At 49.9% G+C, this 14,832-nt stretch overlaps 1 protein-coding gene across 3 annotated transcripts in view; it reads right to left on the reverse strand.

The window, feature by feature from the left end:
• The window catches only part of brinp1 (bone morphogenetic protein/retinoic acid inducible neural-specific 1), a 199,312-nt gene that overhangs the window by 47,043 nt on the left and 137,437 nt on the right, over positions 1 to 14,832 (reverse strand). For all 3 annotated transcript variants that reach the window (XM_078425827.1, XM_078425829.1, XM_078425828.1), the window contains one exon: positions 7,206 to 7,375. In XM_078425827.1, the coding sequence (XP_078281953.1) occupies positions 7,206 to 7,375 (170 nt within the window). The remainder of the gene's footprint in view (positions 1 to 7,205; positions 7,376 to 14,832) is intronic.

Here is a 14,832-nt window from a genome sequence, read left to right on the forward strand (position 1 = left end):
AGTTGAGAAAGATGATTTTCAACCTGGCGAGAGTTTTTTAGTTTGGAGATACCAGCGCGGAAACAGGCCCTTCGACCACCGAGTCCGCGCCGACCAGCGATCCCCGCACACTAACACAGCCCTACACACACTGGGGACAATTTACGATTTTTTTACCGAAGCCAATTAACCAACAAACCTGCACGTCTTTGAGTGTGGCTGGAAACCGGAGCACCCGGAGAAACCCACGCAGGTCACGGGGGAGAACGTACAAACTCCGTACAGACAGCGCCCGTAGTCAGGATTGAAAACCTGGGTCTCTGGCACTGTGAGGCAGAAACTCTGCGAATCTTGAAGGAGTTATGACTTTGGAGATTAGGAGCTGCAACATTTGAGTTTGTTCTATCTGCAATCTCAACAATAAGACATAATGTCAATCAGCTTTTTGCCTCTTCCGAGTTCCATTTATTAACGTGTTTGCCATGCCACATCGTGAGGTTATCTGAATAATTTTGCAATTTATTTGGGCTACTTTACACACAAAACAATTTATTATATGCTGGAGGGAACAGGCAGATACAACAAGAAATCTTGGCTGTGGCCAAGTTATATTGCACAGAGATAACTCACGACATTCTGGCTAAGCTGTCTGAAGAGAGCGCAGAGAGAATTGCCACTGTATTTATGCCAAAAGCGTTTTTGGAAAGAAAAACACGATAAAAGTCAATAACTTTCTCTTTGTACCATCCTAAGGATTATTTACCTCCACTGTTAGTTGTTAAACTAATCCACTGGACATTGAGCTCGATGTTGAATCTACTGCGTTGCTAAAATCAACCTCCAAACTACTTAAATGTCTGTAAACATTTCGACTTTAGAGATACAGTACGGACACAGGCCCTTCGGCCACACCGAGCCCGCGCTGACCAGCGATCCCCGCACACTAGCACTATCCTACACACACTGGGGACAATTTACAATTTTTACCGAGCCCCATTAACTTACAAATTACGTATTTGGAGTGTGGGAGGAAACCGGAGCACCCGGAGAAAACCCACGCAGGTCACTGGGAGAACGTACAAACTCAGTGCAGACAGCGCCTGTAGTCGGGATGGAACCCCGGTCTCTGGCGCTGTGAGGCAGCAACTCTACATTGCAATCCCCATATTCCCCTCAGATGTTGCACTCATCTGCACACTGGGGACATTTAAAGTGGGGTACATATCAAATGGGAGATGTGGAGAGAGAGAAGATAAAGAGAGAGCGAGAGTAGAAGAGAGAGAGAGAGCAAGAGAGGGAGAGAGAGCGAGAGAGAGAGAGAGAGAGAGAGAGAAACTCTAAACTAAACCCTAAAGAGAATGAGAGAAATCTATCTGTATATGGAGCGAGAGAAAGAGACAGAGAAATAGGGAGAGAAATAGAGAAATAAAGGTAAAGAAATAGAGAGAGGAAAGAAAGAGAAAGAAGGGGGAGAGTAAAGGGAGAGAGGGAGGGGGAGAGGGGAGGAGAGGGAGAGGGAGAGGGAGAGGGAGAGGGAGAGGGAGAGGGAGAGGGAGAGGAGAGGAGAGGGAGAGGAGAGGGAGAGGGAGAGGGAGAGGGAGAGGGAGAGGAGAGGGAGAGGGAGAGGGAGAGGGAGAGGAGAGGGAGAGGGAGAGGGAGAGGAGAGGGAGAGGGAGAGGAGAGGGAGAGGGAGAGGAGAGGGAGAGGGAGAGGGAGAGGGAGAGGGAGAGGGAGAGGAGAGGGAGAGGGAGAGGGAGAGGGAGAGGGAGAGGGAGAGGGAGAGGAGAGGGAGAGGGAGAGGGAGAGGGAGAGGAGAGGGAGAGGGAGAGGGAGAGGGAGAGGGAGAGGGAGAGGGAGAGGGAGAGGGAGAGGGAGAGGGAGAGGGAGAGGGAGAGGGAGAGGTGAGGAGGGAGAGGGAGAGGGGGAGGGGGAGGGGGAGGGGGAGGGGGAGGGAGAGTTACATAATTCAATAGGTGGAAATCCTCTCAGAAAAATACTTTCATTTCCACTTATCCTTCGCAGATTTCCACTGAGTGCCGAAGCATTTTCAATCAAAGTGCATCCCATGTGATACAGGATTACACAGCTGTCAAACTGCTCTCACTAATAGCATTATGTTAATAATGATATGACCTAATTTGACGTGAGTTTGGGACCACAGTATATCAGCGCGGCCTCCCTTGGTCTTCCTTCTAGGTTGCCAAGCCACCTTTTACTGACAGCTGAGAGACAGATAAGATGTCATCCTCTGACCTTACTTCGTGTTATTCCTCCACCTGCAGCGGTAGAGTTGCTGCCTCACAGCGCCGGAGACCCGGGTTCCATCCCGACCACGGGCGCCGTCTGTACGGTACGTTCTCCCCCGTGGACCTACGTGGGTTTTCTCCGAGATCTTCGGTTTCCCCCCCACACTCCAAAGACGTGCAGGTTTGTAGGTTAATTAAGGGGGGATCTTATAGAAACATATAAAAATTCTTAAAGGTTGGAGAGGCTAGATGCGGGAAGATTGTTCCCGATGTTGGGGAAGTCCAGAACCAGGGGTCACAGCTTAAGGATAAGGGGGAAGTCTTTTAGGTCCGAGATGAGAAAACATTTCTTCACACACAGAGTGGTGAATCTGTGGAATTCTCTGCCACAGAAGGTAGTTGAGGCCAGTTCATTGGCTATATTTAAGAGGGAGTTAGATGTGGCCCTTGTGGCTAAAGGGATCAGGGGGTATGGAGAGAAGGCAGGTACAGGTTACCGAGCTGGATGATCAGCCATGATCATATTGAATGGCGGTGCAGGCTCGAAGGGCCGAATGGCCTACTCCTGCACCTATTTTCTATGTTTCTATGTTTCTAATTGGCTGGAATAGTGTGAAAATGTCCCTAGTGTGTGTGGGGATAGTGTTAGTGTGCGGGGATCGCTGGCCGGTGCGGACCCGGTGGGCCGAAGGGCCTGTTTCCGTGCTGTATCTCTAAACTAAACTCAAGTAAACCTCTACCACAGCCTCTCTTGTTATGAGATGATATACTCCTGCGTGTGCTCCCAGTGGACTGGAGATTCTTAATACCATCCAAAATGTGCCTTCTCTTTTTTTTGTGTGACCATGGAATAGGAAGTCGATTGGTTAGTAAGGCGTCAGCGGTTATGGGGAGAAGGCAGCACCCGTAGTCAGGATGGAACCCGGTCTCTAGCGCTACGGGGCAGCAACTCTACCACCCCGCCACCGTGCCGCCCCGCTCTTCTACAGCAGAGTTGCACAGTTCGGCCGTTAACAAGCCCTGGATCCTCTGGGGTTATGTCTCGAACATAATGGCCCCCATCGTTGGCAGCCTTGTCTGACAGCTCCCACGTGGATAAATTACTGCTGCCTTTCGGTCTGTCGGCACCGCTCTGAACGTTATGATTCACGTGTGGGCAGTGGTGTGAGAAGACATAACAGCTACAAACCTCTTCCACACTGTGAACTTGTCCTCTAAGCCAATGATTGAAATACCACCCGGAAAGACATCTGAGCTAACAGCCAAAGAGGATCATCTTTTCTTTTCACCTTTCCAAGGACTTTATTCAACAAATGCATATTGCAGTGTACCGAATGGTACATAAATCCTCAACGGTCACTGTACATCAATCAATCATTATAGAACAATGGTGTCATCTTTATTTACAATGGCCTCGACCACCCCCCCAGCGACCAGCGTTCTCTCTCTCTCTCTCTCTCTCTCCCTCCCCTCCCTCTCCTCTCTCTCTCTCTCCCTCCTTCTCCCTCTCCTTCCTTCTCCCTCTCCATCTTTCTTCTCTCTCTCTCTCTCTTCTCTCTCTCTCTCTCTCTCTCTCTCTCTCTCTCTCTCTCTCCTCTCTCTCTCTCTCTCCTCTCTCTCTCTCTCTCTCTCTCTCTCTCTCTCTCTCTCTCTCTCTCTCTCTCTCTCTCTCTATCTCTCTCTCTCAATCTCTTTCTCTCCCTCTCTCTCTCTCGCCCTTTTATCTTTTGTCATTGAACCTAGAACAGTACAGGGTGTAAGAAGGAACTCTAGATGCTGTTTGTCACAGAAGATAGACATAAAATGCTGGGTTTGGGTTAAGACCCCTTCTTCAGACACAGTCTCGACCTGAAGGGTCTTGACCTGAAACGTCACCCATTCCTTTTCTCCGGAGATGCTGCCTGACACCGCTGAGTTACTCAGCATTTTGTGTCTACAGAACGTGCAGCCAAGGTACAGGTTTTTCAGCTCAGAGCGTCTGTGCCAAACTAATGTCAAACACATGACAGCGTGGTTTGGGAACAGCTCCATCCAAGACCGCAAGATATTACAGAGAGGTTGTGGACGCAGCCCAGACCATCACACAAACCAACCTCCCTTCCATTGACTCCATCTACACCTCACGCTGCTCGGCAAGGCCAGCAGCATCATCAAGGACCAGTCTCACCCCGGCCACTCCCTCTTCTCCCCTCTCCCATCAGGCAAGAGGTACAGAAGTGTGAAAACGCACACCTCCAGATTCAGGGGCAGTTTCTTCCCAGCTGTTATCAGATAATTGAACCATCCTCTCATCAGCTAGAGATAGGGTTGCCAACTGTCCCGTATTAGCCGGACATCCCCTATTTTGGGCTAAATTGGTTTGTCCTGTACGGGACCGCCCTTGTCCCCATATTAGGCCCCGGACACTTGTGGCCCCGGACAGTGTGGGCCCGGACAGTGTGGGCCCCGGACAGTGTGGGCCCGGACAGTGTGGGCCCGGACACTGTAGGCCCCCAGGCCCGGGCGGCCGCCATTGGTGGAGCGGGAGCACGTGGCCGCTGGCTGGGTGAGGTCACGTGGGGCGCGGGGGCGGTTGACGTCACCTTTTGTCCCTTACGTGGGTGTGAGGAAGTTGGCAACCCTAGCTGGAGTGCAGTCCTGATCTCCCATCTACTATTATTGTCTGACAATAATGAACAAAACTAAAGACCCTTATGGCCCCATTCCCTGCCTATCCTTGTGCCTATAAACGCCTCTTAAATGCCACTATCACAGTAGCCTCCACCATTCCCCACCACCACCCACCATTCCCCACCACCATCCACCATTACCCACCACCATCCACCATTACCCACCACCACCAGAGAGCAGTACTGAACTACCATCTACCTCATTGGTGACCCTCAAACTATCCTTAGTGTAAGAAAATAACTGCAGATGCTGGTACAAATGGAAGGTATTTATTCACAAAATGTTGGAGTAACTCAGCAGGTCAGGCAGCATCTCAGGAGAGAAGGAATGGGTGACGTTTCGGGTCGAGACCCTTCTTCAGACTATCGTTGATCGGACGTTACTGGCTTTACCTTGCACTAAACGTTGTTCCCTCATCATGTATCTGTACAGTGTAAATGGCTCGATTGTAATCATGTATTGTCTTTCCGCTGACTGGTTAGCACGCAACAAAAGCTTTTCACTGTACCTCGGTACACGTGACAATAAACTCAACTAAACTAAACAGCATGTTTCAGGCGCCCACTACCGTCTGTGTATAAACGCTGCCCGCACATCGCCTTCAAACTTTAACCCTCTCATCTTAACGCTGTGCCCTCTAGACTTTGATTTGGGAGGTAGATGTATGGTGCTTGGCAGCATGATCTAGACAAAACTGGCAACGAAAGCATCTCAAGAAGGATCCCAACCTGAAACGTCACCAGTCCATGTTGTCCTGAGATGCTGCCCAACCCACTGAGTTACTCCAGCACTTTTGTGTTTTATGCAAGGGCCTAGCATTCTGCAGTTCCTTGTGTCTGCTAAATACCATCTGAAACTCTCTTTACTGACAATGGGCAGCTGTCCGAATTATATACTCGTATGTTCTAGGAGCAGAATTAGGCCATTCGGCCCATCAAGTCTACTCCGCCATTCAATCATGACTGATCTATCGTTCCTTCTCAACCCCATTCTCCTGCCTTCTCCCCACCCGTACTAATCAAGAATCCCTGACACCTGTATTAATCAAGAACCTGTCAATCTCCACGGCCTCCACTGCCATTATGTTGTTCATTCGTTCAGATTTCAGTTCCAATGGACAGGGTGGATATGCAAAAGAGTTCATGCAATGAAAGTCATCTGATATTGTTTCCATGATCGAATGGTGGAGCGGGCTTGATGGGCCAAATGGCCTAATTCTGCTCCTGTAACGTATGAACTCATGAACTTACAATGAGTCAAAGAAAGACACAGAGTGCTGGAGTAACTCAGCGGGTCAGGCAGCATCTGTGGAGAACATGGATAGGTGACGTTTCACAGAGTGCTGGAGTAACTCAGCGGGTCAGGCAGCATCTCTGGAGAACATGGATAGGTGATGTTTCACAGAGTGCTGGAGTAGCTCAACGGGTCAGGCAGCATCTGTGGTGAAAAGGAACAGACGATGCTTGGGGTCGAGACCCTTCTTCAGGCACTCCATTGTGTGACCATTTTGAGATCGATAGATTCATGATTAGTGCGGGTGTCAGGGGTTATGGGGAGAATGGGGTTGGGAGGGAGAGATAGCTCAGCCATGATTGAATGGCGGAGTAAACTTGATGGGCCAAATGGCCTAATTCTACTCCTAACACTTATGACATGACCATTTAGAATTATCTTGAGGTGATCCATCTTTTGAAACCAGAGAATGACCATCATCATTGCCTTTACCCAAAGATAGATTCGTTTAGTTTAGAGATACAGTGCGGAAACAGGGCCCACCGAGTCCGCACCGACCAGCGATCCCCGCACACTAACACTATCCTACACACACTAGGGTGAATTTACACTTACACCAAGCCAATTAACCCACAAAACCTGCACGTCTTTGGAGTGTGGGAGGAAATCGGAGATCTCGGGGAAAACCACGCAGGTCACGGGGAGAACGTGCAAACTCCGTACAGACGGCGCCCGTAGTCGGGGTGGAACCCGGGGTCTCCGGCGCTGTGAGGCAGCAACTCTGCCGCTGCGCCACCGCGGCGGCTATTGACGGACGTTGTGTTTTTATGCAACAAAAGGGGATTTCTCTGGACTTAGTTGGGCGCATGTGGCAATAAAGTACCAGTGAATCGTTGAAGATTGCACCTTTCTCAAGAAGAAACCAAGTCATTTAATATTTGACTTCGCCGTTGCGATTGTGACAAGTAGTCGGGATGGAACCCGGGTCTCTGGGCAATGCAAGCGCTGTAAGGCAGCAACTCTACCGCTGCGCCACCGAGATAGCTTTTGTATTTGAAAAGACCACGTGCGAAATACCTTGATTGCTCCAGTTGAGATTTGGATTTCGTGAAGTCTGCGCATGGTCCCGTCGCGGTCGATGAAGTAGGACGAGGCCAGCTGGTGAAGGGCCTCCACACTCTGACTGCCATTCGTTGACTTTCTGTCCAACTTGCTCTTGTCCATGTACATGGTAAGTGCTTCTTCTCCTGTGGAGGGAGGAAGAATCGAACTGTGAGCAACGGTGACCGGTGAAAGAAAACGAAGAGAGAGAAGGAACAAAGAACTGTAGATGATGGTTATCATATCATATCATATATCTACAGCCGGAAACAGGCCTTTTCGGCCCTCCAAGTCCGTGCCGCCCAGTGATCCCCGTACATTAACACTATCCTACACCCACTAGGGACAATTTTTACATTTACCCAGCCAATTAACCTACATACCTGTACGTCTTTGGAGTGTGGGAGGAAACCGAAGATCTCGGAGAAAACCCACGCAGGTCACGGGGAGAACGTACAAACTCCTTACAGTGCAGCACCCGTAGTCAGGATCGAACCTGTGTCTCCGGCGCTGCATTCGCTGTAAAGCAGCAACTCTACCGCTGCGCTACCGTGCCGCCCTTAATGCACAAAAGGACACACAGAGTGCTGGAGCAACTCAGCGGGTCAGGCAGCATCTCTGGAGAACATGGATAGGTGACGTTTCACAGAGTACTGGAGTAACTCAGCGGGTCAGGCAGCATCTCTGGAGAACATGGATAGGTGACGTTTCACAGAGTGCTGGAGCAACTCAGCGGGTCAGGCAGCATCTCTGGAGAACATGGTTAGGAGACGTTTTGGGTTGGACAGTTCTCATGAAGGGCCTTTACCCGACACGTCACCTATCCATGTTCTCCAGAGATGCTGCCTGACCCGCTGAGTTACTCCAGCACTATGTGTTCCTTTGTGGTAAATTACAAGATTATTGTGAACGGTTCTCACAGAAGTGTAGCGATGGGATACGAGACGATGGCATGAACATTAAGTTTGATTTAAGCAGAAATCATCGACAATCTACTGAACAGAGGAGAGCATGGAAAACTAGCCCCAACCCTAATGTAGTATATAGTACATTATACTACATTATGGCCAGCGTGGGCAAATGGGGCTGAAGAGCTGTATCTCTAAACTCTAAAACTCTAAAACTCTTGAACCTAAGTCTATGGTGTTATGATTTTTCCTTGGTGATCCCTGCACATTCAGGGCTTAAAAGAGGTGCTGCTCACAAAATGGAAACAGAGAAAATAGGTGCAGGAGGAGGCCATTCGGCCATTCGAGCCAGCACCGCTATTCATTGTGATCATGGCTGATCATCCACAATCAGTAACCCGTGCCTGCCTTCTCCCCACATCCCTTGATTCCGCTAGTCCCTAGAGCTCTATCTAACTCTCTTTTAAATTCATCCAGTGAATTGGCCTCCACTGCCCTCTGTGGCAGAGAATTCCACGAATTCACAACTCTCTGGATGAAAAAGTTTTTTCTCGCCTCAGTTTTAAATGGCCTCCCCTTTATTCTTAGAATTTATTGTGGCTCTTAGAAGATAGGAGCAGAATGAGGCCATTCAGCCCATCCAGTCCACTCTGCCATTCAATCATGGCTGATCTATCTCTCCCTCACAACCCCAGTCTCCTGCCTTCTCCCTGTGACTTTCGACACCCGTACTAATCAAATGAGGGACTTGATCCTTATTTGGGTGAAAAAGTTCTTTCTCATCTCAGTTTTAAATGGCCTCCCCATTATTCTTGGAGTGTGGGGCCCCTGGTTCTGGACTCCCCCAACATTGGGAACATTTTTCCTGCATCTATCTTGTCTAGTCCTTTTATAATTTTATACGTCTCTATAAGATGGCACGGTGGCGCAGCGGTAGAGTTGCTGCCTTACAGCGAATGCAGCGCCGGAGACTCAGATTCGATCCTGACTACGGGCGCCGTCTGTACAGAGTTTGTACGTTCTCCCCGTGACCTGCGTGAGTTTTCTCCGAGATCTTCGGTTTCCTCCCACACTCCAAAGACGTACAGGTATGTAGGTTAATTGACTGGGTAAAATGTAAAAATTGTCCCTAGTGTGTGTAGGATAGTGTTAATGTGCGGGGATCGCTGGGCGGTGCGGACTCGGTGGGCTGAAGGGCCTGCTTCCGCGCTGTATCTCTAAATCTAAATCTAAGATCCCCTTTCATCCTTCTAAATTCCAGTGAATACAAGCCCAGTCTTTCCAATCTTTCCTCATATGACAGTCCTGCCATCCCGGGGATTAACCTGGTTAACCTACGCTGCCCTGCCTCAATAGCAAGGACGTCCTTCCTCAAATTAGGAGACCAAAACTGCACACAATGCTCCAGATGTGGTCTCACCAGGGCCCTGTAGAAATGCAGAAAGATCTTTTTACTCCTCTGCTCAAATCCTCTCGTTATGAAGGCTCAACATAGCACTGGTTCTACCTATTCACGGAAATATGATGACTCTTCTCATAACTCCCATCAATCTCTGCTGAAAGACTGCCATGTCTTATCGCAGGATCTCAATTGTTCAGTTTAAATGTCACTGCTGCACTGTGTGCCTGTTCACTTCGCTTCTGTGGCTCATTTCATTTCCCTGGTCAACACACTACGTTTAATGAATAGATTGTGCAGTTGGAGCTTTTTAAAACCTTTCTTGGCCTCAATATGGGGGAGTGGAGAGCAAGGAGATGCGATCCAAAAGCACACGGTGGCGCAGCGGTAGAGTTGCTGCCTCACAGCGCCGGAGACCCGGGTTCCATCCCGACTACGGGCACTGTCTGTACGGAGTTTGCACGTTCTCCCCGTGACCCGCGTGGGTTTTCTCCGAGATCTTCGGTTTCCTCCCACACTCCAAAGACGTAGTGGTTTGTAGGTTAAATGGCTTGGTGTAAATATAAAATTATCCCTAGTGTGTATAGGATGGTGTTATTGTGCGGGGATCGCTGGTCGGCATGGACTCAGTGGGCCGAAGGGCCTGTTTCAGTGCTGTACCTCTAAACTAAACTAAACTAAACTAAACTAAACTAAACTAAACTAAACTAAACTAAACCAAATTAAACTAAACTAAACCTAAACAACTGATTCTCTTTAAGATAGACACAAAATGCTGGAGTAACTCAGCGGGTCAGGCAGCATCTCTGGAGAAAAAGAATAGGTGATGTTTTGGGTCGAGACCCTTCTTCAGACTGAGATTCAAGGGCCTACAGGGTCCAGGCCTACAGTGTACGGGCCTGCAGTGTCCGGGCCTACAGTGTCCGGGCCTACAGTCCGGGCATACAGTGTCCGGGCCTACAGTGCCGTCCGGGCCTAATACGTGTCAAGGGCGGTCCCGTACAGGAGAAATCAATTTAGCTCAAAATACGGGATGTCCCGGCTAATACGGGACAGTTGGCAACCCTAATCGACCAGCACTTGCAGGAGAAAACGTCGGTGCACTTGGATACTCCTGCCAAGTGCAAACACTTGTATTATTTATTCCATTGTTAAAGTTTAGTTGGATGGGGAATGCAAAAGAAAACTGGCAAATTTCCATGAGATTCATTAACACATCATCCATTCTTCTTGCTTTGATAAATTATTGAAAGTGAAACTCTTACCACTAGCAGAATGATAACTAACCTGAAGAAGTAATGTAAGAGAGATATCTCTCTACATCATCGTCCACATCTCACGTTTCCCTTTCCCCTGACTCTCAGTCTGAAGAAGGGCCAAATGGCCTCCTCCTGCACCTATTTTCTATGTTTCGATGTTTCTTTCAGAAGGGTCTCGACCCAAAATGTCACCTATTCCTTTTCTCCAGAGATGCTGCCTGAGTTACTCCAGCTTTTTGTGCCTGTCTTTCGTTTAAACCAGCATCTGCAGTTCCTTCCCACACAATATAATTTAAGATATTCAAGAAAATAACCAGCGAAGAGGAGGCAGAACAACAGAAATAACAGAAATACAGTGGTAGAGTTAGAGTGACAGAGTGATACAGTGTGGAAACAGGCTCATTGACCCAACTTGCCCACACCGACCAACATGTCCCAGCTACACTAGTCCCACCTGCCTGCACTTGGTCCACACTCCTCCAAACCTGTCCTATCCATGTACCTGCCTAACCGCTGCTTAAACGATGGGATAGTCCCAGCCTCAACTACCTCCTCTGGCAGCTTGTTCCATACACCTGCCACCCTTTGTGTGATAAAATCACCCCATTGATTACAATTAAATCTTTTCCCCCTTTACCTTGAACCTATGTCCTCTGGTCTTCGATTCCCCAACTCTGGGCAAGAGACTGTGTGTCTACCCGATCTATTCCTCTCATTTGCTGCCTTGCAGCACCATGGACCCGGGTTCGATCCCGACTACGGGAGCTGTCTGTACGGTGTTTGTACGTTCTCCCCGTGACCTGCGTGGGTTTTCTCCTCCAAGACCCACGGTTTCCTCCCGCACTCCTGTTTGTCCTGGGTGGCCCACCCCTGGACCCCGGGCTCCATCTCCTCTCCTCCTCTCCTCCGGCCTCACTATTCTCCCGTCACAACACTTCCTCCCTGAAGCTGATGGGATTAGCCGTATCATCACGATCCAATGTGGCAGCATTGGCATCGAAGCTTGCGTGACTAATCCCTTTGAGAATGGCGGGCAGCAATCAATCGCAAGTAGAAAGCCCGGCTAGCATCCCACAGTAAACCTTACCTGAATTAGCCACCGGGAAACACGCAAACTACAGATGTTCCAAAGCCTGATTTTATGTTTTCCCACTCTGCACTGATCACCGAGGATTATTGTGTAAGAAAATAACCGCAAGTGCTGGCACAAATCGAAGGTATCACAAAATGCTGGAGTAACACCTGCCGTGCACCTGGAGTACTGTGTGCAGTTGTACAGGGCCCTAGTGAGACCGCACCTGGAGTACTGTGTGCAGTTTTGGTCTCCAAATTTGAGGAAGGATATTCTTGCTATTGAGGGCGTGCAGCGTAGGTTCACTTGGTTAATTCCCGGAATGGCGGGACTGTCATATGTTGAAAGACTGGAGCGACTAGGCTTGTATACACTGGAATTTAAAAGGATGACAGGGGATCTTATCGAAACGTATAAGATTATTAAGGGGTTGGACACGTTAGAGGCAGGAAACATGTTCCCAATGTTGGGGGAGTCCAGAACAAGGGGCCACAGTTTAAGAATAAGGGGTAGGCCATTTAGAACAGAGATGAGGAAAAACTTTTTCAGCCATAGAGTTGTGAATCTGTGGAATTTTCTGCCTCAGAAGGCAGTGGAGGCCAATTCTCTGAATGCATTCAAGAGAGAGCTAGATAGAGCTCTTAAGGATAGTGGAGTCAGGGGGTATGGGGAGAAGGCAGGAACGGGGTACTGATTGAGAATGATCAGCCATGATCACATTGAATGGCGGTGCTGGCTCGAAGAGCCGAATGGCCTCCTCCTGCACCTATTGTCTATTGTCTATTGCCTATAACTCAGTGGGACAGGCAGCATCTCAGGAGAGAAGGAATGGGTGACGTTTGTAGGTTAAACCAAAAACAGAAAACGCTGGAAATACTCAGCAGGCCAGGATGCAAGTGCGGGAGGAGAGCATTAACCCCTGCATTCCCTCTCTCTCTCTATCTGAAGTATTCAGTCTCGACCCGAAACGTCACCCATTCCTTCTCTCCCGAGATGCTGCCTGACCCACTGAGTTACTCCAGCATTTTGCGATGTACCTTCGATTTAAACCAGGGCCTGCAGTTTTACTTTCCTACAGAGATGATTGCAGCTGCACACAAGGTCAGATGTGAACCAGAGAGCCCAGGGGCAGTGAGGCAGCAATACTGACTGCTGAATCCCTGTGTTTCAGAAATGGCAAACTCATATTCCAGACCTAAAAGGTTCATCCCTCATCCAGCCAACATCATTCATCCTTATTTTATTTGCCTGCCATTGACGATTATTGCAGAACAGTGAACAGCTTTGGGCAATGTACTCTGGCTTTTCATGACTGCCTTCAACTGCCCAAGCCTCTTTCAGCTCGGACAGCAGACAGAAGATTAGAAGTGAAGCAAAAGGCAATAAGTTCAAAGCGCTGTTCTGTGGCTCAGCAGAAACGTTTAACATGTGTTCTGCCCCAAGGGTACACCAGGTGTCAACTTTCAGATATGAAAGCAGGCAGGTACTCTTGGTCCCAGGGGTTGCCAACTATCTCACTCCCAAATACGGGACAAAGGGTGACGTCACCGCCCTGCGCCCCACGTTACCTCACCCAGTCAGCGGCCATTGTGCTCCCGTTCCACCAATGGGGGCCGCCCGGGCAGGGAGGCGGGTTGCTAGGCAACCTCCGTTAGGCGGCACACGGGCATCCGGGCCTACAGTGTCCGACACTACAGCGGCCCCCGGGCTACAACGTCCGGTCCTACAGTGTCCGGGCCTACACTATACGGAACCACAGCAGTCCCCGGGCTACAGTGTCCGGGCCTACACTGTCCGGCACCACAGCGGTCCCCGGGCTACAGTGTCCGGGCCTACACTGTCCGGCACCACAGCGGTCCCCGGGCTACAGTGTCCGGGCCTACACTATCCGGCACCACAGCGGTCCCCGGGCTACAACGTCCGGTCCTACAGTGTCCGGGCCTACACTATCCGGCACCACAGCGGTCCCCGGGCTACAGTGTCCGGGCCTACACTGTCCGGCACTACACCGGCCTCCGGGCTACAGTGTCCGGGCCAACAGTCTCCGGGCCTAAAGCGCCGTCCGGGCCTAATAAGGGACAAGGGCGGTCCCGTACGGGACAAACCAATTTAGCCCAAAATACGGGATGTCCCGGCTAATACGGGACAGTTGGCAACCCTACTGATCCTATTCCTTCACTAAAACTGTACAGGAGAGGTCACGGGGAGAACGTACAAACTCCGTACAGACAGCACCCGTAGTCGGGATCAAACCCGGGTCCCTGTCGCTGTAAGGCAGCAACTCTACCCGCTGCACACTGTAGGCCCGGACAGTGTAGGCCCGGATACTGTAGGCCCGGACGCTGTAGCCCGGGGGCCGCTGTGGTGCCGGAAAGTGTAGGCCCGGACGCCTGTGTGCCGCCTAACGGAGGTTGCCTAGCAACCCGCCTCCCTGCCCGAGTGGTCCCCATTGGTGGAACGGGAGCACGTGGCCGCTGGCTGGGTGAGGTCACATGGGGCGCGGGGCGGTGACGTCACCCTTTGTCCCGTATTTGGGAGTGAGATAGTGAGTGAGCCACCCTATTTATTCTATTTGGATAGCACGCAACAAAAGCTTTTCACTGTACCTCGGTACACGTGACAATAAACTAAACTGTATCTGTAAACTGTAAACTATTTATTGCCACCCTATTATTCTGTTCATCGATTTTCCAGTTGATCTTCCAGTTGCTGTTTGACTAGTCATGCTCTGCACAAACTCTTGCCTGCCTTCCTCTCCTGTCCTTTGGCAGCTTCGTGTTTGCATTTGATTGATTTTTATCCACTCTTTCTCTTGCCTTAAATCATCTCCCTTGCAAATGAAACACACTTTTATTTCGAAGACGGACACAAAAATGCTGGAGCGACTCAGCGGGTCAGGCAGCATCTCTGGAGAGAAGGAACGGGTGGCATTCCGGGTCGAGAACCTTCTTCAAACCGAGAGTCA

The sequence above is a fragment of the Rhinoraja longicauda genome, chromosome 31 (genome assembly GCF_053455715.1).
Source record: "Rhinoraja longicauda isolate Sanriku21f chromosome 31, sRhiLon1.1, whole genome shotgun sequence".
Taxonomy (NCBI): domain Eukaryota; kingdom Metazoa; phylum Chordata; class Chondrichthyes; order Rajiformes; family Arhynchobatidae; genus Rhinoraja; species Rhinoraja longicauda.